General features: G+C 43.6%; 1 protein-coding gene across 6 annotated transcripts in view; it reads left to right on the top strand.

Moving 5' to 3' along the window:
- ADAMTS14 (ADAM metallopeptidase with thrombospondin type 1 motif 14) overlaps nt 1-26501 on the top strand; it is a 131334-nt gene that overhangs the window by 40554 nt on the left and 64279 nt on the right. For 5 of the 6 annotated variants that reach the window (XM_053310922.1, XM_053310919.1, XM_053310921.1 and 2 more), the window contains 2 exons: nt 25059-25142; nt 26228-26384. In XM_053310922.1, coding sequence (XP_053166897.1) covers nt 25059-25142; nt 26228-26384 — 241 coding nt within the window. The remainder of the gene's footprint in view (nt 1-25058; nt 25143-26227; nt 26385-26501) is intronic. The other variant, XM_053310920.1, reaches the window with a different exon arrangement.

Genomic DNA, 26501 nt, shown 5'->3' with positions numbered 1-26501 from the left:
TGGTGTCATGGATGATGTCATTTTTTTCAGCTTGGGGGGGATGGCATAAGAAGCTTGGAATTGTCAGTTTTAATCAAAAGCTTTATTTTCAACCCCATTTCATGGTTTATACTCAGCAGGGAATGCTTTTCACTTTGTGAATGTTCAGGATGCTGTGAGGGAACTGAAAGAGGGGCAGCTGCCTTTACAAATGGAAAAAGCCCCATTGGAGAGTTTAATGAGCTAAAAGAAAAGATCAGTAAAAGGGGAAAAACATGACCTCTTTGGGTAAGATGCAAAACGAATAGTTTTCTAAAGCATTATTTCCTTCTTCAGCCTCCAGGCAGGCCTTTTTCTTCCCTTTTTCTTTGTCCCTGCTTCTAGTTCTGACACTTTCCTTTTGCAGCCTTGTCAAGTCCTCTGCACTCTGCGGGCAACACCCACAGTTTAATGGCCTCACTCGCTAGTTATCCATCATTGTTGTTGACCTTTTGAGAGGCTTCTTTTCAAGCTGGACTCCCACCGTGCCATGATGTCACCATGGGGCCACAAGAACCTAGCTGTCTCGTCCTAGATAGGGTTCCCAAGCAGCTTTCCTCCAAGTTTGACAATCCCGTCTTCCCTTTTCCTTAACAGCAAAATTTCGCTGAAAGAGAAATTTTAAAATTCATTTGAGACAGATGGAAATTAAGTGTTGGCCAATAACAAGAGAGTTGGTGTAGCTTAGAGAATGAGGGACTATCTGAACCAGGACGTTCCTGCTTTAAATCTTGTCCCTTCCATGAACTCACCAGGTGACTTTGGGTAAAGCATTATTATCTCAGCTCTCCACCTGATGGATCCAGCACAGGCACAAGGCCCATCTAGTCCAGCATCCTGTTTCACATAGTGGCCCACCAGATGCCTCTGGGGAGCCCACAGGAAAGAGGTATGTGCATGCCCTCTCTCCTGCTGTTGCTCCCCTGCAACTGGTATTGAGAGGCATCGTGATGTAAAGATTAGTAAAATAATCTAGCCATGGTTATTCTTTGCCCTCATTGTATTACTATGCGGGGCTGCCCTTGAAGATCTTTTGGTAACTTCAGCTGATCCAGAATTCAGTGGTTAAGTTCTTAACTTGTATGAGTCCCTCATAATGTATTACATTGGTTCTTTTTCAGCTGCACTGGTTACTACTTTGTTTCTGGGCAGAATTCAAGGTGCTGGTCTTAACATTTAAAGCCCTAAACTGCTTGGTACTGAGATGCTTGAAGGACTGTCTTCTCATGCAGGAATCGGCCCATCCTATGAAAGTACTTTGAGAAACCCTTGTATGTATCTTCTTCCCCTGTAGTGTATTGGATCGCCGTGTGAGAGAGAGCTTTCTTGGTGGCTGCCACCACCCTATGAAACTCCCTGCCCAGGGAGGTTTGTCTGTTCTCCTCTTTGGGGGCACTGCAGTGGCTAGCAAACCTTCAAGTTGGCTTTCTCTGAGTTTGTTTGATGTTTGCTTTTGTTTTCCTCCCTGTTTTGTTGTCCAGCAGGACTCTTTTGTTGCACGATATAGTTTTAAATCATATATATGATTTTTAATTAAAACAAACATTATTGTAAGCCACCTTAAGTTCCTTGAAAAAAAGGCCAGATATAATTTTTTAAATAAATAAATATATTTGAAAGAGTGCTGCCTTTGGAGAGCATGTGAACATTCCAATTGGTCCAAAGTGTTGTTGCTTTCTTATTAGCAGGGGTGAGCTTACGGGAACATAGAGTGTTTGCGCTTAAAGCACTGTACTGATTCCCAATTTGTTCTCAAGCACAATTGAAAGTTCTGGAACTAATCTTTAAGGCCCTAAAGTGGTCCGCATGTAGAATATTTTGGGGCGCACTCTGCCCATATGGGCCTCCTAGTGCACTAAAGTCTTTCTCCAAATCCCTTTCTATGTCTGCTTAGAGCAGTTGGGATAAGGGGCAGGACTTTCTCTGCATCCAAGGTAAGACACTCCTTCCTTCTTCAGAAAAGCTTGTCATGGAAAACTTTGAAACCTGTTTTAATTCAAAGGGCATTTAGGAGTCTCTTTTGAATGAATCTCTTTATTGTCCAGAAACTGGTGAAAATGGATTTGTGCTGTATTTTATTGCTGCTTTAGCAATTGTGTTGTTGGTTATTTTGTATGTTTAGTTTGAGTATAGGAATTTAATTTTATTGTTTCATATGTTGTATGCAGTGATGTTTGGAGCTATGTTTGTGACACAGAAATGGAAAAAATAATAAAGTGCTTTGAACATACAGAAGGGCTTTGTCTTATATGCAGAGAAACTAGCCTTTGCATGGACACCATAGGCAAATGAAGGATGAGAGCGCATTGGAGGTTAGCTGAACTCCGAAAGAGCTTGTTCTCTTTCATTCTTTTTTCAGATAGGAAATCTGTTAATGGAATGCACACTTAAGGAGAATGCCCTGTGCTTTTGTGGGGTGAATGACCTAGGGAGAGCAAGATGGTGTTCAGAGTTTGCTGGAAAGCAGTACACAAGGGAGCCATGCCAGCAACTATAAATCACAATCTGATCAAGACCACACAAATGAACACTAATCCTATTAGTTCAAGGCAAGGCTAAAGAGGAGAGGCTTGGTTTGGCTATTGTCAGATTAGAAGAAGAAAGGATTTGATGAACTGGTAGTTTGGGCCCAGAAGTAGAGAGAGACTGACATGAATAGAGGGAGAAGGCTAGCAGGCTCAAGCAGGAACTAAATTTTCCTAAAAAGTCTTATGGAGGTTTTGATATTTTCTCTTTCTAAAGGGGGATGTGTGAGCCTTGTACTTTGAATCCATCCATATTTCTCTATTCCCTCAAAGGTATTCCTACATCAGAATTCCCATTAAAATGTGTTGCCTGAAATATATGTTACCAACAAGAGAACTTCACCCTGCTATAGATCTAAGCAAGTGAGAATTTTTAAATAACAGCACAGTTAAGTATGTAAAGCACAGACTAAAAAAGCAGAGAATAAATATATACTTGCTTTGTATGAAGGGTGTTTATAACTTTTTTTAACTTTTTAAAAAAGCACACCTGAACACTGGAAAAGAAAAGGTGGCCTCTTATTGGTTATTCAGGCCACTTGAGCGGGAACATTGTTGAATGCTGAACACTCTGCCACACTAAGGTACTGTTTCCTGTTGCCCTGGTAGGGCTGGAAAGGCACAAAAGGGCCTTTGGATACATATTTGTATTTATGCAATATTTGCCCCATATGTGCCTGTTGGATAACCTTTTTGTTTCTGTGCTGCCAGTCTTGAGTAATCAGACATCATGAGATGGAAAATATTTTTGACTTCTGGTATTTTGAACCGCTATTGAATCTGCGTTTCCCTTTGTAAACTGTGGATATAAATGCTAGAAATCTCTACCCCACATGAAAATTGAAATCCGTTAGTAGTTATGATATTTAGGGCCATAACCTTGTAGTAAGGAACGGTTATTGGGATATTATCGTAAGTATTATGGTGCAGAATGTGGCAGCCAGACTGGTCTCCAGGATTACCCGAAAAGACCATATAATACCGATCTTAAAATAACTGCATGGGCTACCGATATGTTTCCAAGTGAAATACAAAGTGCTGGTTATTACCTATAATGCCCTTAATGGCTTGGGTACAGAGTATTTAAGAGAGTGCCTCCGTTGTCATGAACCCTCCTGTCTATTAAGGTTACGGCTACCACTGGTTTATTTGGTGGTTACTCGGGACCAGGCCTGCCCCTGGGCTCTGAAATGCACTCCCTGTTAAAATCAGAGTTTCTCCATTTCTGGCTGTTTTAAAAAAGACCCTTAAGATGCACCTGTTTTCTTGGGCTTTTAATTAATTTTAATTGGTTTTATATAATAATTTTAAAATCATTTTATCCTGTTTTTATTATTGTTGTATTCTAACTTATGTACACCGCCTAGGGATGCACATGATGTGAGGTGACATAGAAAGATGATAAATAAATAAGAATTGGCTTGGCAGTGGTGAGGAAGTTCAAGAGACTGCAGAGAGATGCCTGGATGTTGTTCTCTGTGAGGCAAACGGGTATCTGTTTTGTACCAGTTTAGTGTAGTCATAATGACTTCCTGAAAAGCATCTTGGGAACTGTGGTTTGGTGAGGGTGCTGAATATTCTCAGGCCAACATATTCCCAGCTATCTTTCACAGAATTACAGTTTGCAAGAGGAGAAGGAATGACTGTGTACACCAGTTTGAAATCTGTAGTAAAGATATTCTCTGTGTGTGTGCGTGTGCCATGCCTCCTATGCCCAGAAGAGATTGCATGACTGGAGCAATGGTCTTCAGATTTCTTTTTCCACTCCTCTTTTTGTAGCGGAAGCATGAATGCACCTTGCTAGTAACATACTGAAAGAGATGGATGGTACAAGAGCTCTTTGAAGGTATTTATAATAGTTGTGGTTTTTGACTTGTTAGTAGCAGGATAGTTGGAGGGCTTTTTTGTGGTAGTGGAAGGAAGGAGAAGGGTAGAGTTCTTAATATTTGCTTATCTGTCTGTAAATAAGAAAGTATTGTATCCTGTCCAAAAACATAATTATACACATCATTGCGAAACACTGCATCTGTTGTACTTGAGAACTACTATCTATGACCACAGGCTTAGCATTTGTTTATGTTTTGCGAACTACATTAAACTTTTAAAGTTCAGGGCAAACTTCTTTTTAAAGCTCATATATAGGCCCCTTTAAGTAAAATTATAATTGCACTGAAATTGAAATTGTTATTGAAAAGTGGAAGGTGCTTGGATTGTTCGTAGTAGCATTGCCAGCCTAGGGCTAACACATGTCTTTGCCCATGAGTAGGGATGTGCAAACTGGTTTGGGGGTTCATGGTTTTGGTTCAGGTGTTCGATGGTTCGGGGGTCGAACCAACCCCCCCCCCGGTTCTGTCCGGACCCGGAGTGAACCCCCCTCCACCCAGAAGTTGCGGACCGAAAATGCGTGTAAATTTTTTATTTATTTATTTAACCTTGTACTCCCCTCGGGGGAGTTCCTGGAGGTGGTGGTGGGGGACTGTGGAGGTTCCCCCTCCCCCTGCCGGACTTCTAAATCACTCCCTCGCCCCATGTGGGTGCTCTTTGGCCGGGTTTCGACCTTTACCTGGTGGCCCAGTGGCCATCTTGGGGGCTGGGTGCCTGCGCACATGTCCTCTGCATGGCCCGGGCAGTGGCTGGGCAAATCCCTAGTTTATGTGGAACTGAAATATATATTTAGGATAGGATTATGACAAATTACTCTTGTATATCCATGTTTCCATGGGGTCATTGTCACACTATGACTGTAAACAGTTTGTGATTGTACTATGAAAAGTTGTCTTAAGAAGTGTATTCCTGTTAGGGCAATTGAAGTGTGTTAAGAGTTACAAGCCTGTAAGCGTTCATATATAAAGAACTTTTAAAAAACAATTTATAATATTTTGCTATTAATAAAAGCATTTGAATAGCACTTCTGAGTATTCAAAATACTTCACATGAATTGTCTTGGGTTGTCATTTGCAGTTCCTTCCATATTGGGTAATCCTCCCAGTAGGACTTTCCCCTGTCAGGGGAAGGTCCTACTGGGTGGATTAAACTAATTCTTTTATACTTGCTGGCACAGCATTGAATAGACAGAGTAAAAATAAGGACCATTTGCCCGCTCAATCCCTGGAGTTCATGGCCAGTGACTTTTTCTTTGCTGGTATGAGCTCACTTGAAAGAGCGAAAGAAACCTTCAGCACTGTATTCATTAAGTGACTTGCTGATGTTGGAAGCCATGAGAAATTGTGCTGTAGGAAATGAGAGAAGAGCTTTTTTCGAATATTAAGCCCATTGAGCTCATATTTTGAAACCCTGGGAAGGGCAAAGCTCTTTACCCCTTGATCCTTTACATGGGGCTATGGTGGGGAAGGGAAGCACTTTAGACTGCTGTCTGTGAGCCTGTTGGGTTTCCATGAGGAGCGCTCATTAGTTCCTGCCACCCTAATCTGATTAGAGGAAGAAAATCCTTCCCATCATATTCTTGCAATGAGCCGGGCTCAAAACTGTAACAGTTACCATTTGGAACTAATGAGGTGGCCTGATTATCTACAGTAGCCCAAATATTGACTTTGGAGGTATCAAGTCCAGTCCAGGAGTAACTGAGAGAATGTTTCATGAAAGCACCTAGAACTTATTTCTAATGAGCCACTTATTAAACTCTGTACTTCTCCCACTCCCTCCCCTCTGTTTATACACACACACACACACACTCACGTCGTGAAGCCCATCACTGACCAGGGCAAAGTCATTTTGCATTGATTACTTTGATAGGGAAGTTCAAGAAATTAAATATATGTAATAAATTTTTTTCATCAGTGCAGAAGGGAAGTAAAAGAACAGTTTGAAATTTGTAGGATTTCAACTTCAAATATTCATTTAATTGAATCATTACCATATATGATAAATTTGAATCATAGTACATTTGAAAGATCTTCTGTCTCTTTGGGGCATGATGTCATTTTTGAATTATTGATTGGATTACTGAGTGTTAAAAATCTGTTGAGAACAATAACAGTTAAAATATGCTGATTATATTCAGAATTTCTGCTAAAAAAATACCCCCCACAATTATTTAACCCCCCTGCCCCAGCATATTCCAGTATAAAAAGTAGTGCATTCAGCCAATTTAAGTGGCAGGATTGTGTATGCAAAATTTGGGATCTGTAGGTAATTGGGAAGTATGACTTTATTTCACACAAACAAAACTCACAAATTCTCCAAAATAATAATAAATAATAATAATAAACAAATTCCTTTTCAGTCTCAGCATTACCCCAAATCTTTTGAGTGAGTCCCTTTGTTCTTCTGTTAATCATTAATGTTTAACTTAATTGTAATTGTTAACTTAATTAATGATGCTTAAGTCCCTTTGTTCTTCTGTTAATCATTGGTGCCTTCCTAGCTGGTATATCTTTGCATAGACCGCCAGACCTAGCCCAGATTTTCCCCAAAGGACCATTTCCCTCTTCATCATGCTCCACACTACACAGAGAGACAATTAAGTTCAGGAGCTGGTATGCACATCTAAATGGTCTTATGATACCATGAGTTGTCTTCCTGCCCACCACCAGTAAGGCACCCCACCCCACTCCAGTTGTTATATATTGGAATATCTAGTTCTTAGAGAAGTGAGGGAGTATTACTCAGGAGATGCTACAGCTATAACATGCTTCTCATGACTGAGCAGATAAGACTTGAGTTGTTTCTGGGACCATATGTTCACAAACAACCTCATGTTATACCAAACCAGAGTCACATTTTTCAAAAGAACTGGGTACCCAACTTCTCCTATTGTATTTTTATTCATCCATTATAGCCAATCTCTTGTTCTTGTGGCTTCATAAAAATCAGACAATAGTTTATCTTTGTAGAGCATGTAAAATGTGCATGTTTGTTTCAGCATCCTGCAGATCCTTTGTTGTACTGTTTCATTTTGTGTTCTGTCCTCAAGCTGTTTGGTCTTCTCCTACATCATAATTCTCCAGGAAGAATGAATAGCTGGGAAATTACTTTCCTTCTGCCATGTTCTTCCCTATAGTATTTTATAGTTCGTTCGTTCATTCATTCATTCATTCATTCATTCAATTCATTCAATTTCTATACCTCCCTTCCAAAAAATGGCTCAGAGCAGTTTACATAGAGACATAATAAATAAACAAGATGGATCCCTGTCCCCAAAGGGCTCACAATCTAAAAAGAAACATAAGACACACACCAGCAACAGTCACTGGAAGTACTGTGCTGGGGGTGGACAGGGCCAGTTACTCTCCCCTTGCTAAATAAAGAGAATCACCACGTTAAAAGGTGCCTCTTTGCCAAGTTAGCAGCCATAGTTAGTGGCTAACAATGGTAACAGCACAGGTGCAGCACCAGTGCTGCTGAAGAGTTCCAGGCTGATGCTGCAGTGGTACTGTGTGAGTGTGTGTGGGTGTGGGAACTTCAGTGAACTCCCCTCCCCCGGGATTCTTTTTGGGGAAGAGAAGACACTTGCAGGGGAAGGGGGAGGTTGCTGAAATTTGCCCGCATCACTGGGCCGGCTGTGGAGCTGAGTTAATTGAACTTTTCAGAAGCACCAGAGCTTCTCATGTTGTGCTGAGGCTTCATTAGTCAGGATGTCAGCCAGTATTGATGAAATAGGACAGACGATGAATGGTTTGAAGTGATGGAAATATTGTTTGGTTCTGGGTGCAAAAGAGGCTGAAAAGAGAGGCTTGAGAGATGGAACTTCATGTGCTCAGAGATAATGAAATATTGGCCTGGAGTGATTCTGTCTTGGGCCTAGACCTAAGGCCAAACTAGATATTCAACTAAACTCATCATTAGGAAGAGTACTTAAAACTGGAAGTGCCTTTTTAAAAGCAAAATGCTGCTGAAGGAGGTCCAGCCCTCATCAGGACCAAGGGATGTAGGGATGAGGAGATTAACCCTTTCCCCTCATGCTGTTTTCCCATTGGAAATCGCTCCTCTGCAAGTAGCAGTTGGGTGCAAACAGCAGAGGGGATGGGGAGTGGGTTTTCAGCAGAAAAACGGCTCCAGAAGAAGGGGTTAAATCTTCTCTCCTGGTGTGTTGTGCCAATCAGAATGAATTCTCCCATGTTTGTTTTATATTTAAGAGGCAGCACCAGGGGCATAACTATAATAGGGCAAGGGGAGACAGTTGTCTGGGGGCCCACTGCCTTGGGAGGCCCCCCCAGAGGCAAGTCACATGACTGACTTCCCCAGCCGTGCACCCGCCCGGGCTTCCTTCAGTTGTATTCATCCTCCAAAATTGATGTGAGTGTTAAGACTTGGAGCTACCAGAACAGCATGTCTTTCTCTAGTACCATTAAATGGCTTGCATTGTCCACAATTTACAAAACCTTTTTAAAAATAATTTAGGATGATGTTCTCTTGTGGCACATAGGGATCTCTCATATATATATATGTGTGTGTGTGTGTGTGTGTGTGTGTGTGTGTGTGTGTGTCCGTCCCTAACTATGCTTTTTGTTACCACTATTCAGCCTCATTTAAGATTTTTTTACTTCATGAGCTGAGCTTCAGTGGGGGGGGGCATTTTAAAATCTTGTCTCTAGGCCAATGTCAACCTTGCTACGCCCCTGGGCGGCACTTCTGGTTAGGGGTGTGCACGGACTGCTGTTTGAGGTCCAGTCCGAATTTGGACTTAGTCCACAGTCCAGTGAAGCATATTGGTCTGATCTGGCTGAACCGCAAACCGGTCTGGTGGTTCAAAATGGCTTTGGGGGTGGGGCGGTGAGTGGCACCATTTAAAGTAAAAATGCAGGTCCTCACCAGCATGATGGCTGCTCGTGGCAGCTTCCTACTGTGGCAGTGCTCCCCCCAGCAGCCCACGTAGACATACAGTGAGGGAAATAAGTATTTGATCCCTTGCTGATTTTGTCCGTTTGCCCTCTGACACAGAAATGACCAGGCTATAATTGGAATGGTAGGTTTACTGTAGCTGTGAGAGACAGAATAACAACAAACAAACCCTCAAAAGCCCAGTGCCCAAAAGTCAGCGATGGATTTGCATTGTAGTGAGGGAAATAAGTATTCGATCCCCTATCAACCAGCAAGATTTCAGGCTCCCAGGTGTCTTTTCACTATATGCAGGTAATGAGCTGAGATGAGGAACACCCTCTGTAAGGGAGTGCTCCTAATCCCAGCTTGTTACAGTACCTGTATAAAAGACACCTGTCCATAGAAGCAAGCAATCACTCAGCTTCCAAACTCACCACCATGCCCAAGACCAAAGAGCTGTCGAAGGATGTCAGGGACAAGGTTGTAGACCTGCACAAGGCTGGACTGGGCTACAAGACTATCGCCAAGCAGCTTGGTGAGAAGGTGACTACAGTTGGCACGATGACTCGCAAATGGAAGAAACACAAAACAACTGTCAATCTCCCTCGGTCTGGGGCTCCATGCAAGATCTCACCTCGTGGAGTTGCAATGATCATGAGAACGGTGACAAAGCAGCCCAGAACTACATGGGGGGAACTTGTCAATGATCTCAGGGCAGCTGGAACCATAGTCACCAAGAAAACAATTGGTAACACACTACGCCGTGAAGGACTGAAATCTTGCAGTGCCCGCAAGGTCCCCCTGCTCAAGGCAGCACATGTACAGGCCCGCCTGCAGTTTGCCAATGCACATCTGAATGATCTAGAGGAGAACTGGGCGAAAGTGTTGTGGTCAGATGAGACCAAAATCGAGCTCTTTGGTATCAACTCAACTCGCCATGTGTGGAGGAGGAGGAATGCTGCCTATGAGCCCAAGAACACCATCCCTACCATCAAACATGGAGGTGGACACATTATGCTTTGGGGGTGTTTTTCTGCTAAGGGGACAAGACACCTTCACCGCATCGAAGGGACGATGGACGGGACCATGTACTGTCAGATCTTGGGTGAGCACCTCCTTCCCTCAGCCAGGGCATTGAGAATGGGTCGTGGATGGGTATTCCAGCATGACAATGACCCAAAACACACAGCCAAGGCAACAAAGGAGTGGCTCAAGAAGAAGCACATGAAGGTCCTGGAGTGGCCCAGCCAGTCTCCAGACCTTAATCCCATAGAAAATCTGTGGAGGGAGCTGAAGGTTCGGGTTGCCAAACATCAGCCTCGAAACCTTTCTGACTTGGAGAGGATCTGCAAAGAGGAGTGGGACAACATCCCTCCTGGGTTGTGTGCAAACCTGGTGGCCAACTACAAGAAACGTCTGATCTCTGTGATTGCCAACAAGGGTTTTGCCACCAAGTACTAAGACATCTTTTGTGAAGGGATCGAATACTTATTTCCCTCACTACAATGCAAATCCATCGCTGACTTTTGGGCACTGGGCTTTTGAGGGTTTGTTTGTTGTTATTCCGTCTCTCACAGCTACAATAAACCTACCATTCCAATTATAGCCTGGTCATTTCTGTGTCGGGGGAAACGGACAAAATCAGCAGGGGATCAAATACTTATTTCCCTCACTGTAATGGCTGACAATTGCACAGCTGTATTTTGCACAAGAACGCTCTTGAGCAACTGTGCACACATTTTGTTACAAGGCAGATGGAATGTTGCACAGTAAATCAGCCAGTGTGTTTATCTGAACATGTAGTTTTGCCCCCAGCGATGCGGTTTTCAGGCAAGAAAAAAGGAAACTGTTTTGTCTCTAGTTTGCTTTTTGTTCGTTATGCATTGAACTCATTGGGAGAAGATAATTCTTGAAGTACATCGGAACTGCCTTGCTGGATCCAACCAAGGGGCTATCCGGTCAGTGTTATTTTCTATAGTGGCCATCCAGGCCTGTCTAGGAAGCTTTCAACCATGCATGAGGACAATAGTGCCCACCGCTACCTGTCAAATTTATACCCAGCATTAGATATTGGGAGGCCTACTGTCTCTGAACATGGTGATTTCATTTACTATCCTGTCTAATTGTCACTGATACTTATCTTCTTTATATATAATTCTCTAAGACATATCTGTGGCTAATCCCATGTGTGGCAGCTCTCGTGAGAGTTCAGAGAGCTGTCGAATAGCCACGGGATGGGTGGGGGAAAGAAAATGGCAGTGGTTGTGGTGGCAGCCGGCTGGCCAGCCAAAAAGCGGCGGCGGTGCGCAGGAGAGAGAAGAAGCTGGTGCCCAGCCAGCCAGAAAGGGGTGGGTGGGAAGGAAGTGGGGGGCGGGAAGAAGCCAGCTGGCTAGCCAGAAGGTGGTTGCGGCCAGGAAAAGAAGCCAGTGCCTGGCCAGCCAGAGACTGGTGGGTGGGCGAGCGAGAAGAAGCCAGCCAGCTGGCCAGCCAGAAACCAGTGGGGGGGTGGGGTGGGCGGGAGAAGAAGCCGATGCCTGGCTGGCCAGAAAGCAGTGGGGTGGGGGGGAGAAAGAAAAAGGTGGTGGGTGGGCCAGCGGGGGAAGAAGGCGGTGGTGGTGGGTGGGCCTGAGTGGGCGGGCCTGTCCGGAGGAGCAGATGCTCCGTGCCTGGCCCAGCTAGTTCTTCATGAACTTGTCTAATCTGTTTGAAAAGTCAGCTAGTGGCCATCATTCATTTTGTGATGAGAAATTAAGCGTAGGTCTGCTTGTTTTGAGGTGAGGTACCAAAGACTGAGGATATGCAACTTTGGATGGAAGAATGAGTCAAGTGTTCCATCACCTTTACTTCCCCACCACTATGAGGGATCCCTATGATCCCTTCTTCCAACAGCTGTTGCCACTTGGGGCTGCTTATATCTATGGACCTTGTTGTCCTTTGATTATATCAGCAATCCTGACAAGGTCCTTGCAAGGTGGCCCTTGTTGTTGCTATATCATTTGTGGGGAGGCTGAGTTGTAAATGAGCTTCATGGGGCCACCCACATGAGTTCATGGCTGGGATGAGATTTGAACCAGTAGGCTGTAGTGGGAGGTAGGATGAGCTTCTGTTGATGTTGCTTTCTTTTCTACCTTGTGCCTCTCCCTGACTCCCCAAATCTTCACAGCACCAATTCCATCGAGGTCAAACCTCTATCCTCTTTGTCATTGTTGTAATGCACTTGGATTGATTACCCCTATGTGTGTGCACCTTTAATCCCTTTAAGGAGATTTCATGCAGAATCTTTTTGTGTCACATGGGTCATTTTACTTATTCTTCAGGAGTCCTCTCTCTCTCTCTCTCTGAACTGCGCTCAAACAAGAGAATGCAAAAAAGTGAAGAAACTGATTTTTATTTATTCTATTTATCAGATTTGTACACTGCCCCAAACTTTCATCTCTGAGTGGTTAACAATAACATAAAACAAGTTTAAAACAAACACAAAAACTTAAAACAATTTAGATAATTTAAAATCAAACACAGATTAAAACCTAGAAATTTTAAGAAGTTGAAAAAGCTTGGGCAAAGAGGTGGGTTTTTTGAAATGCTTTTAAAAAATGTCAGAGATGGAAAGATCATATTTTAGTAGGGAATGCATTCCACAATCTCGGGGCAACAACCGAGAAGGCCCGCCCTTGTGTGGCCACCAGCTGAGCTGGCGGCAACTGGAGATTTTCACAAAGATTCGTTGCAAAAACATCCATTGTAAAAGTAAGGAAGACTTTTTCACACCCCTAGTTTATAGCAACATAGGCAGAAGCTGATAAAAGGTGCTCTTTGCCACAGCAGTCATCTGAACATCCAAGACTTTGCTGGGTCCAGGAAAAACCACAAACCATGTACTTGATCCTTTGGTGGGGAGCACAATTCTATCTAACCACCTTAAGTGGCGCAGCGGGGAAATGCTTGACTAACAAGCAGAAGGTTGCTACTTCAAATCCCCACTGATACTATATCGGGCAGCAGCGATATAGGAAGATGCTAAAAGGCATCATCTCATAGTGGGCGGGAGGAAGCAATGGTAAACCCCTCCTGTATTCTACCAAAGAAAACTACAGCACACTTGATGGCACACTTTCCCTTACAATTCTGTCTAGGACAGGCTATACACCTTCACCAGGTGTATAGGCTATTCCACCTTCAGAAGGGTGGAATCCATGATCAACAGCACTCCATCTTGTTTGGATTAAACTTCAGCTTGTTTTTTTCACTTCTGCCATAGTGTTTTTCTCCTATTATTTTCCCTCTTTCAGCAAACTCTTAAGTAGCTGATGTCTTAGCTCACTTATGAATAGCCTGGCTGGAGGATTTGTCCTGTATTGAGACATCATTTTAAGCACTTGCCTCACTAGCCTAGTGAGTGATGGTGTCGCTCTGCATAACTCAGGCCAGCACAGCTAGTGACCCCCTTCAGATAACCAAACCCAACCTGTCAGGCATGTATTGTGGCAGGTGCTTGATAACTCTCCTGTTCTTGTGGCTTATGGTCTGTGTGTGACTTGATGGGTCACAGGCTTTGCACTGATATTAGTGTTCGGCTGGCAGTTGTTGAAAGTTGGGGGAGTTGTTGAAAGTTGGGGCAGTGAATCTAGAATTGGTCTTAGAGCATTCATTTAACTAGAGGCTCCTGAAATTGTAAGTGGATACAGTTATGTTAAAGTTATGTGAATTCCCAGAGCTAACGATATTTCCCAGAGAACACACTGCATGATGTGCTGCACAAGACGTTTGGCAAGGAACAGGCATTGGCTGTTGCAATGGAGATGAAGTAGCTGCTGCCAAAGGAAGAGGGAAAACTGGAGTGTATGGTTTTTTATTTTATTTTTGGTCTTTTTAAAAAGAGAGTAGTAGAGCATAAATGGAAAATGAAGTCTGTGCATGGTTTTGTTAATATATGTATTTTTTAATTGAAACCTTTTATAGTTTCATGGAAAGAGCAATACAAAACTTCCTAAAGTTTTCCTCCTCATTCCCAATGACACATAGGTTTTATTGCCTTTATACCCTCCCTTTCCTCTTCAACTCCCTTCTCCTAATTCAGAGGGCCCTCATTATCCAGGTTTCAACAACCATGGTTTTGCATATCCACCAACAAGACTTAGAGATAAAGAATAGTATTTAAAATGTGGTATTAAATATAGGCAAAATTCACCTATTCACAGTTCCTGAGTGGTTGGAAATGAACAGGAAATGACTTCCTGTGTCATTTCTGGCTGCCATTTTACAGCATGGAGCCATTTTGTGGCTCTTTTTAAAAATCAGCAAATATTCTCCCCAAATTTGGCCAATTTCGGAGATGGGGGAGGGGCATTCCTGGAGTCCAAGGTACTGTGCTTTTCTCTTATTTCTATCCCTCCTTGCTTTTGGGCCCTTTTTTGGTGTGAGGAACCTAGCCCTTGGATTCCCATAGGGATAAAGTTTCTTTATTCATGTTTTCCATTTGTGCCTATTGGTGAGAACAGGACCCCCGTGAATAAAGTGGGCCTACTGTATATCAGCAAAGCAAATGAGAAAGTAAAGCGAGGCCAAAAGGAAAGCTAGGTAGAAAACGAAGAACAACTTTTCACAAATGGGAGCCTCATTCCTCCAGGACATGTTGTCACTTGCTTCAAGATAGTCCCCATAATAATTTCTTTTGCTTAGGAATTTTGCCACCGAATATGTTACACAACATATTCTCCAGACAACCTCTCCTTCAAGACTGCAGACTCAGGTTACATTCCAGCCCTTTGAGCGATTTCCTAAACATTGCAAGCGGCAGCTTCTTCTGGCATTATTGACTGCTAAAGGTCTTAGTCTGATATTGTTAAAGCTGCAAATTTCCCCTGTTGCAAATAAGTGGCAAGAGGACATGTTGAAATTGACCCCACAGCAGATGGTGATGCACCATAGGCAAGGAGCTCCAGGTTCTTCAAGAAAATTGGATGACTGTTTTAAATAAGGATATAAGAAGAGCTCTCTGGAATTAACTTGTCTCTGCTCAGTCACAGGATGTTTGCACTTTATGGTATTAGGAGTGCTTTTTCACTGAGAAGTAGACTCTTCACATACTCTTTTCCTGTTCTAGAAAAATGATCTGGCTTAGCTGCCAAATTTTGTTGGATCCCTTTTAAGGGTGTATGAGATATCCATTGGTTGGATTTTGATGTTTTAAATCTCTCTCTCTCAGCTTAATCTGTTCATTAGGAGAATTTGTAGTGAGCAGAATCATTAGCCAAACTTTTTCAACTAACCGTAAGCTGGCTCTAGACTCTTTGCTAGGAATACAGCTTCTCCTCCCACCTCACTGTGACCTCCATTTTACCCCCTTAGTGTTTTACACTAAGTGTTTTACACCCCCTTTACCCCTCTGAGTGATTAATGCGCACGATGAAGCAGCATGTGAAACTTTTATAATACTAATACAGATTTAGGTGTCTCTTGAAGAGATGCAGTTCACTTAGTTTACACTATACTCAAAGGTCCTGAAGTCTCCCTTATTTCAGCAGTCAAGCCTCAATCTCAGGCCTAGTGAAAACCTGTGCAGGGGACATAGAGCATCTTGCTGGAGTCCACTGAAGATTCCAGGCCCCCAAAGGTGGGCATTTCTAGCCCAGTACTAGATATCATTCTTGAGTAGATGTCAGGACCCACCTAGGGAGACTCTCTCAGAGGAGGAGGATTATGCCTCAGCCAGAATCTCTGCTTTGATGAACCCCCACCCCCACCCCCTTGAGCCAACACACCCTGAGCAGCCAGAGCTTGTGCCTTTGAAGGAGCCCTAGAGATCTCCAGAGGGGATTCTAAGGGCAGGACAGCGTGGTCCCTGCCCTGCCCTTAGAACCTCCTTCATCAGCAGAGGCTACATCATGTCAGGGCTGAATTTGGCTAGGCTGGTGTAGGGCTTCATAGGAGAGAAGAGCTGGTCTTGTGGTAGCAAGCATGAATTGTCCCCTTTGCTAAGCAGGGTCCACCATAGTTTGCATTTGAATGGGAGCACTGTAAGATGAGCACTGTAAAATGGAGACGGAGCTGCTCTGGGAAGAGCTCCTGCTTGCTTGCATACAGAAGGTTCCATATTCCTTCCGGCATCTCCAGAGAGGGCTGAGAGAGACTCCTGCATGTAAGCTTGGAGAAGCTGCTGCCAGACTGCGTATACAGAACTGAGTTAGATGGACCAATGGTCTTGTCTCAATTGTGAAAGATTGTGAGCCCTTTGGGGACAGGGAACGACCTTATTTATTTATTATCTATCTATCTATCTATCTATCTATCTATCTATCTATCTATCTATCTATCTATGTAAAGTGCTTTGAGAACTTTTGTTGAAAATGACATATAAATAGTCGTAGTCATATTAGGGAGATGCTATCAGGAGGGCTATATTAAGGAGCTGTAAGAGGGGTTTGAGGCAGATTGGGTTGAACTCTTGGCCATGGGAAAGGAGCCTTTAGGAAGAAGACAGAAGGAAAGGCTGAAGCCAGAGCCAGAACTGGCACTGAAGCAGGAAGGGCAGGCGAAGAGCTGGTCACTGGGAGCTGAGGTGCCTGTTCAGGAAGAGGACTCATCAAGAAACATGGTCTTTGCTGGCTCGAGACGGGTGGCCTGGAGGAGCACTAGCCAATGAAGATGGGACCAGAGTGAGGCTGCCAGCAGCAGTCAAGCCTGAGTGAAACCTTGGAGTGAAAGATCTCACTCCAGCTGTCACAAATCAGACCTGGCTTAGAATAGCAGGAGCCCTGTGGCTTTTCAACAGATTGCACACCTTTGTCATCTGCTTATATGAGTACTACTGGGGAATAGAATTAGGGGGAGTAGGAACTGTTGGAAGGGCTATTGAGAGATTTGAATGGGTAAGCTATCCTCATCACTCTCTTAGATACCAACCACCACTCTAAACAAATAGCAAGGCAGTATTTATTAAAAACCTTTTAAATCCTTAAAGCTATATAACCTTATTATTTATACTTGAAAATGAATAATATCTATCTATCTATCTATCCCCCTAGGTTTGGTTCTTCCACGCTCAAAGCCACCACCACCTACTAAGGGACCGGGGAAAGATTAATTTATTTTGGGAATACCGATCTATTGGTAGTAGCGGGGCGCATATGGAAGCTTTAAAGTTATTCAGTAGGAAAACTTGTAGATGTGGGAAATGAGGTGGAGATCTTCAAGATCCAGTCCTTCACAAAGACTGAAGCCTGGCTCTCATTGAAGTTGTACATCTGTGTCTGAGCTCTACTACTTCAGCGTGCAGGTAGAGGCTCCACACACACAAACCCCCTGCATATAAAAGCTAGCATATCAGGAAGAAAGCTAGGCTCAAATTCTTATTGTGGGAAGCTAGGTTTCTGTGTTGTTTTTGTTAGGAGGATCTTCTGTCATATGAGTCTCCACTGACTGTCTGAAGCAGTACAACCAGGCTCAGGTTTACAGTCTCAGTGAAAACAAGGCCTGAGAAGCCGAGTGCCGGGCATGGCTATGCAGATAACGCAGTGAATCTTTAAGAGAGTGGTGCATATTAAATATTAAATGTGGATGCGGGTTGGGAAAAGGACTGGAGTCCTCCATCTGGTCCTCTCACCTATCAAATCTGAGAGGCCTTTAACTCATTAGATTGTTGCATCACACATTTGATTTGCTGTTAGGATGTCACACAGTCTAATTAAGAATTAATTTTCATTGGTAGAACTCGATTGCAATTTGTGAAATTTCCCATTGTGTTTTCTTTTTTGTTCCAGCACAGCCATTTCCCAGGTAAACTTGATTGGTAGGCCATCCAGTGTTTCCTCTAAGGTGTGTGCGCATGTGCGCACTCATACATTTTTTGATGTCCACTCAGTTAATTTTAGATCCCGTTCAGGTTGAACCAGGAAGGCTCCATTCTGAATGCATGTGTGCACACACTGCCTTGATACAGCTGCTCAGAACAAAACTAATTCTGCACCCAGATGAAAAACATTAGAGAGAACACTGAGGCCATCCTCTGTAAATTTAGTTGATAGATAGTCTTCCTGTTTTAGTTTACCAGGGAAACATTATGGTGGTCTAATCCAGGAAGAATGATGTTTATTCCACTTATTTGTTAATGATTTTAACAAAGCTAAATTTCCCTGAAATCTCATTTAGAAATGTTGGTGTGAGGCTCGGAGCCGGCAGTGGCGGCGAGGATCGGGGGCCAGCCATCCCCCTGAAGTTCCAAGATGCCCCCCGCAAGTGCAGAGAGACCCCCGGGGCTGGGAGGCTTGTTTCAGCCTCCCGGCAGGGGTCTCCTCATGTGTTTCTGTAGCGCAGAGCCGTGCAGGGGCAGCACACGATCAACAAAATGGGGTTAGTGGAGTTGCTCACTCCGCTAACCTCATTTAAGGGGAGGGGTAGTTTCGGAGGTTTGCTGCCGGAAGCCATGTGGCTCCCGTGGCAGCAGACCAGGGGAAATCGGGCTAGGCTCCCTTAGCCCGATTTCACCTGGTCGTGAGAATAGTTTCAATGTCTGTCTAGGAACATTATGGGTTCTAGGATTTATTTATTTATTGAATTTATATTCCACCTAACGCCCTGTTTAAGTTATTTATCCATTTATTGTCTATTCATCCAGTAAGAGCAAAGTTTCCTCCCTATCCCATTCCACTTTTTCTCATGCTATGATTTGGATTGTAAACTTTAGCTAGGACCCTTTTTATGTTTTAGCAGTGCAAAGGACATAGTATATTTTTCGTGCTATTTACATATTAGATGATTATCAAAGGGATACTGCATATTATTATTATTATTAATAATTTATTATTATTATTGTCTCTGAAGCCCAATACAGACATAATACTTAACTATGGTTAGCACTGACAGTGGGGCTATTCTCACGACCAACAAAAATCGGACTAGCATTGGCTAGCCCGATTTTTGTTGGTCATCAGAACCACCGGGCTCGCAGCCAAGCCCGGTGGTTCTGGAGTGGCTAACCCACTCGTGAACCCCTGGCAAAAAGCAGGTTTGCAGAGCGAGTGCTCCTGCAACCTGCTTTTTGCGATCATGAGTAGCCGCGGCACGCCTTCGCGTCGTGCCTACTCATGAGTAGACCCCCAAACGGGAGGCTTAAAAGCAGCCTCCCAGCTCGGGGGTCTCCCCAGTATGCTGGGGGGACCAGTATACTGGGAGCATACCCAGTATGCTGGGGAGACCAGTATACTAAACAGTCTCCCCAGTAAACTGGGGCTTGCGGGGGCCACGTGGCCCCCGCTCCCCCCACCCCCACCCCCTGCCAGCTCCGTCTTGGAGCGGTCATCGTGTGGGCGGCCGATTCGGCCGCCCAGGGCTCCCTGCCCACTCGTGAGCGGGGAGAGCGGGCTTAGCCCACTCTTCCCACTCACCGGACGAAACCGGGTCTCACTGATCATGAGACCCGGTCCAGTGGTTTGTTGCCTGGATGCTGGTTAAGATCCCATGGTTTAGCTTGCTGAGAAGCCCTATCTGCAGAAGACATATATAGGGAGATACCAGTGAGACCTGTTTGTCTACATGAAAGCACAGAGGTCAAAGAGGTAGTGAATTTTCCTCAACTGTAGTTTGTTCAGTGCAGATCTAACACTTAACCATGATAAATATAAAACTGCTTCAAAACATGTATATCCTGGTTGCAGGGTTGTTTATTATTATTATTATTATTATTATTATTATTATTATTATTATTATTATTATTAATTCGATTTCTATACTGCCCTTCCAAAAATGGCTCAGGGCGGTTTACACAGAGAAATAATAAATAAATAAGATGGCTCCCTGTCTCCAAAGGGCTCACATTCTAAAAATAAACAGAAGATAGACACCAGCAACAGTCACTGGAGGTACTGTGCTGGGGGTGGATAGGGCCAGTTACTCTCCCCCAGCTAAATAAAGAGTTAATCACCACGGTAAAAGGTGCCTCTTTGCCCATTTAGCCGGTTTAATTTAAGCCATGGTTAAACTTTAAGAGTATTCACACATGCAGCCTAACCCAGGCTAGGGCAGCTCAGCCTAGGTTAGGCTGCACGTGTGAAGCGCCAGGAGCAATGTCTCTCGTTGCAATGCCCACGTGCCAAGCCTGACTTTTTAACCCGGTGGTTAGCTGATGTTAAGTGAACCCGTGGTTTGCTTAACCTCAGCCACCGATCATCAGGGTGATCGCTGCTGGGTTAAACGGCAGCAAGCCAGAGTGGGGGGAGCGGCCACACTGAGTGCAGTGGCTGCTGTAATGAGAGCAGCCACTCCGCTGGTGCCCTGGGGCACTCTAGGATGTGAGAGGGGAAAGTTCTCCCACTCCCAGAGTTGCTCTTTGTTGCACTGTCCCTTGTGTGGGCACGCGGCACGGCAAAGGGAATGACTATGACGCTCATCTGCGGGAGAAGGCAAGTGAGTTCCTGCCATCCCCCCAGCCCTGTGGAGCACACGGCTGTGGTTGTGTGTACAACCTCATTATGTCTAGTTGGGCCCTGATTAGGAATACATAGATTTTCAGAGCAGATGGATAGTGCCCATGGTCTTCTTGGAGGTAATAATGCGTCTATTGGTTTCTCCGATTTGTCCCTTTTACAGATCTGCCATATTGCCCCATTTTTTAGCTGACAGGTAAACTGATTCTGCATACCTGGTGCCTGCAAGCCACATGAAAGCGTCTGCCCAAGGCAAACCCACCAAAAGAATGATATCATTATTTAAGACCTTTCTATGAGTTCAGTACCTGCCTCAAACATGAAGCCCCCTTATCCCTTGTTTGCTATGTTGCCCTCAGAGTTGCTAACAACCCAGCCATGAAGTTCTTAGGAGACCCACTGGAGGTCTTCAGTCTAGTTTTTGTGCCAATTGATTTTTCATGGTATTTAAAACTCAAATTAAAATTAGAAAGGGTCTTTCCTTTTGGGATGCCAGCTGTTTAAAAACATTGGGTCTACAAACTGCCTCAGAAGTTTGAGAATGACACTTCTGCATCATTTTTCAGTCTGGCCCTTTTGAAAAAAACATTTTTGGAGCAGGTTTTTGTTGATATATGTTGACTTGTCACCCGCATTTACATAGAGCAACAGGGGGACTTATTCTCCCCTTCCAGCAGTAAAAATACTAGTACACACCTCATTGCTGCCAGTGGTTGCTGCTCTGTTCTCCTCAGAGCAAGCTAGAGCATGTTTCAGGATACTTTGCTGTGGCTGTAATTCTCTCTTTCCCATTAACTAGAGAAAGACGAGCCTAGCATCTTCTGCAGAGGTAGCCAAAGTTTTGTTGCCTGCCCCTTCAAGTTCAGTTCAGACTGAATTAAAATCATATGCATGTACAGCAACCGCTTCATCCCCTTGGAGGTGTGGAGAGATGAGGAAAGGGATATATTTCACAGTGTGGAGTGAAGCAAAGTGCTATTGACTGGCAGCTCACTTTCATTTGCTTGGTTTCACATTCAAAGGCACATAGTTTTGCTTGCTTGCTCTCTCTCTCTCTCTCTCTCTCTCTCTCTCTCAAGCTCCCTTTCATTCTTTTCCCCTTTCCTTGACACAGTCTGAGGCCAGCCCGACTGAGGTTTTATTTGTAAGCTGCCAAAGTTTTCTGAAGGCACTTCAGGTCAGGCCTGTTGGGTTCACAGAGGAGCTGGCACGCTCAGTGCTAGTAAATATCTGGTCGTCTCCTCTCCCCCTTCCCCACCCCAAACAGGCATTGTTTGCAATTGAAAGGCAAGGCTCAGCGCTCTGCTCTTTCTACCACTCACTGCAGCCAGACTCATTGCATGGTAAAGGACTGACACTCCCGGCTTTTTTGTTTGCTTGTTTCCAATCGAGTGTCTGAATTTCTTCAACTGGAATCTTAACTATCTGCATAACTATGGACAAGGTATTATAGCATATGCCTCATAGGATCAACATGCCCTAGAAACTGCCTCATTCCTACATTCCGCTGCAACCTCTGGCCCAAATCCAGAAAGATGTGTGCATAGCTGTCTGCTGCTCAGCCACTGTTTTAGTGGATATCTGTGCCATCATCCAGCTATCCAGTCTCTGGCAATGTCAATTCCATTTAGAGAGGGAGAGGGGGAATAGTGGTCTGGATTTGGTCCCTCCTTCCAAACAGGTGTTTGGTGCTGCTTCAGCCAATACTGCTGGCCCTCTGCTTTGTGTTACATGCACAGTTTTTAATTCAGTTCCAGGAGGAATGTGTGCAGCCCAAATTGCTTGGATGTAGCGATTTAGCACTGGGAGCGATGTGTGCAGCACTCTTTTTTCCTTTTTAAAAACGTGTGTCTCCCAGTCCAATAGGGGACATTTATGCACAAGTCAGCTTCTAAATGCAGATCGTCCTTTTTGGATCTGTGTGACTGTGATTCACTTGATTGAGTCTTCTGTGATGCAGATAAGAATGGCTATAAAGAAAGGTTTTTGGTGACTTCTCTCTAACTTCCAAGGTTTATTTTTTAAGACCAAGGGTTTCCCAACCTTGGATCCCCAGATGTTGTAAGACTACAGCTCCCATCATCCTTAGCCGTAAGTGCTCTTGTGGTGTAGAACATGCAATTATAGATCTCTGTTTATGCCCACTTTTCAACCACCCAAAATATATCTAGGTCACATATTTTAACTGTTTCATAGTCTGGAAATTTACAACAGTGTACATGGAAAATATTTATGATATAGATATGTGGAATATCTCTAAATGAATTCCTTTGTTTGCTAGATATTCTCCCTTAAAGGACTAATTCATTGCTAATCAGAAGGTGATAAGTCCTATAAATTTATGTGATTGTGCTTAATTGAAAGAATAAAGTTCAAGATGACAAGAAACCCTTCAATGGAGCAAAAATTTTAAAGTCTGTGGTCTGTCTGCATCTGGAGAGCCACAGAGGCACATTAGGAAGTCATAGCGGTCAGAGAAGGGTGCTTACTGGTAGTAGAGAGCACTTGCCCTTTGGGGAAAATAGTGTGTGTTCTTAGGTAGGGGAAGATGAAATCGACCTTCCACTTTTCCTAAAGCCCTCCTTGAAACCAAAGGACTAATAGGCAGTGGATCTGCATTGCCTAAGTGGTGGCTGGAAAGGGTTTGATCTGTTTTCAGCAAGTGATATCTAGGCCTCAGTTACCCAGTGCTGATCTGGCTGAAGTTTGTCTTGGTCTTACTTGCTCACTCTAGAGCAGCTGATCTCTGCCTCCTCCTTGCCACAGGAGGGAGGAGGGACAGATTTTCCCTTTGCCTCATCCTCTCCACCAGCTGTGTGTGTGTCATGCATGTATATGTGGGCGATGCAAGTCATGTCCAGGTTTTACTAACCAGCTTGAGGCCTTGCTTTTGGGTTTCCCTGCACCCTGATGACTAATAGACATTCTAGTTTCTCTAAGATGCAAACACACTTGGATGTAAATTTAGGGTGTCCGTAAATGCTTGCAGGATGTTCCATGGCTGATGAACTCTCTGTGGAAAATCCAGCTGTTCTCAGTTCCTTTTGATGATATCATCACCTAGCCTGTACCCTTATATGTTCATCTTGTTTATTCAAGAGTGGTCTGTTTATTGTAAAGGAAGATGGTCCTTCAGCACCTGGCAAAGGAGGGGAGGAGAGGAGGGAGGAAAGGAAAGGAGGGGGAAATTTCATAATGATGAAATATTGCTATTGAGAGTGTTTTAAAAGATATGTGTATACATTTGTGTGTTGAATATTCTCTTGCTGCTATGGAATTGTCTGCCTGTATCTGGAGGAGGCAAGAATAATTCTACTTTATTTTAGATGAACACAGTTGTTTCATGTGTGTTTTGTGATAGGATTCAGAATATGATTACAGTCTTTTTCATACACCTAATTTTGCTGTATAGTATAGTCTTTTCTTCCCCCAGTGAAGCTAATGAAAGTTTGTTTTAACCTTATTTTAACTGTTCACTCTTCCAGTTGCCATAGGACACTGTATATTCCTATTTGCAAATGAAAGTCCTTAGAGGCATGAATATATACAAGCAGGAAAGAAAGGGCAAAGGGGTGAGACAAAAGAAGAGCAGAAAGGCAAGGTTTGGAGAGATTCTTACAGTAATTCAGAGCAGACAGCATTCATTTAGATGTTGATTCAGGATTGATTGAAGGAAACTCTTGGTGTATGAAAGGTGGAAGGTAAACAAGATGGAATGGGCTCCATTCAAATTGCAGGGCTGCTTTTAAACATAAGCTTCCTGCTCTCATAATACTCTTGCTAGGGGAATCATATGCGCTTAATGTATGCACTATTATTCCTGTTGTAAGAGCCAAATTTGCAAAGCAATTTTGGTAGATAACCACTATGAGGTGACTTGCATCTTCTGTATTTGTGTAATAACATAGTCTTTTGTGGAAGGACCTTCTGTGTGACAAAGTTCCAAGCTATTGTGTCCTGAGTACCTCTAAAAAAAGCTTCTTGGTACCTTCTCTGGTGGAATGGCATATGAGGTCTTATTTTCTGCCTGAGAAAGTTTGTCTGCTCTCATTGTTGTCCCATTTAGACCTTTCCCAAAGGCAGTGGTCATCCTCCTCACTCAGACCAAGGGTGGTAACGAAACTAAGCTGACAGCTTAGCTCAGTCATGGAAGTGTTGGGTAGACTTGTGTGTCATCTTGCAAAAGTGGAACTGCAGGTGAGAATAATAATCATAGTGTTGAGGTGAAGATGAATGTAGTGAGGATTGAGCACATCCACTTTGCATCCAGAAAGTTTTGTATAAATTGCTTTAAACAGTTGTTCTTTTTCCTTAGGTAGATGAAATTTACCACGATGAGTCACTTGGTGTTCATATCAACATTGTCCTGGTTAGAATGATTATGGTGGGATATAGACAGGTAAATATTAACAATGCACACTCATACTTGCACTCTTTATATCACATGTGTTTGCACATGTTCTCTCTCTCACACACACACACACACACACACCATGTAAAGAATGCACATGCTTGTGATTTAGGCAGAAGTAAGAAATTTTCAAACAAGCTTACCTTGATGAAAAATAATTTTTGTACCGGCAGTTATTTGGCTAGTCTGATATCAACATCTCTTGTGCTGGAAAGGATACTAGTTTTTAATAAAATGTTGACTCTTTTTGGAAGGCTTTCCAGCAGTGGGGAAAGAAAGCAAACAGTTCCAAGAGCTAATTTACACATTTAGTCATGTCATATGTGCACTTGGATGGAGCAGAAGTAGTACCATCTCAGGGTGCCTGTAGGACACCTAATGTTTTTAAATACAACTCATATGACCAGAGACGCACTCCTTGAATGTAAAAAAAAAGTAGTATGTTGGCTAATAAAGGGGCCTGTTTTGGGAACAGACTTGATAATTGTGGAGATCTCCTGTTGGCTACCAAACTGGTGCAGGCAGGTTGCCTCTGTGCATATATATGTGCACTCTTGCTGTTGACAGGACCCGTGTTCATACCGTGTCTTCCACATGTTTACAGAACACAAGAAGTGGATGTAGGATCATTGCCACTGACTGTGCTGGTTTGACATGCATGTGCTCAGTGGCAAGTCTGAAAGGCAACTCGGTACACATATGGCTGTATATATGTAGGCTCCTCTACATGATCAGGAAGGTGGAGACTGTATGCACATAGTCCCTTTTTCAGACCTGAATGTACAGAAGGAGAAGGTCTGGATAGAAATTTATTTTATTAAACAGCGGAAAAGCATATTTTGGGTTCTAATCATGTCACTCGTGCAACCATGCTTCATCAGCCACCTTTTCATTATTGAACCTCTGACTAATAATGATGGCAGATTTATAATTTAGTTGCAAGCTATTGTGATTCTTTGTAGTACAATCTTTGTGAAACGAGTGCAGTATTTTGAACTAGGCCTCAGTTTAAATTCTGGCATGGCCATCTTCACTGTTCCTGAATTAACCCCTTCTCCTCTTATCTTCTCTAGTCAATCAGTCTAATAGAGCGAGGGAATCCATCTCGGAGCTTGGAGCAGGTCTGCCGCTGGGCCCATTCTCAGCAGCGCTCAGATCCTGAACATGCTGAATACCATGACCATGCTGTGTTCCTCACCAGGCAAGATTTTGGTCCCGCAGGTATGCAAGGTACTGTATTTTTCTCGACCAGGTATGTGCCATTTGGCCATAGCAGGGGGTCAATGATTTGAAAACATTGTCGATTGACACAGTCTGTAGGGCTTTGCTGAAGTGATGCCCAGTAAT

This window comes from Hemicordylus capensis, chromosome 3 (genome assembly GCF_027244095.1).
Source record: "Hemicordylus capensis ecotype Gifberg chromosome 3, rHemCap1.1.pri, whole genome shotgun sequence".
In the NCBI taxonomy this organism is placed as follows: Eukaryota; Metazoa; Chordata; class Lepidosauria; order Squamata; family Cordylidae; genus Hemicordylus; species Hemicordylus capensis.
The sequence above is the reverse complement of the archived record's forward strand: the minus strand, read 5'-3'. Positions and strand labels throughout refer to the sequence as shown.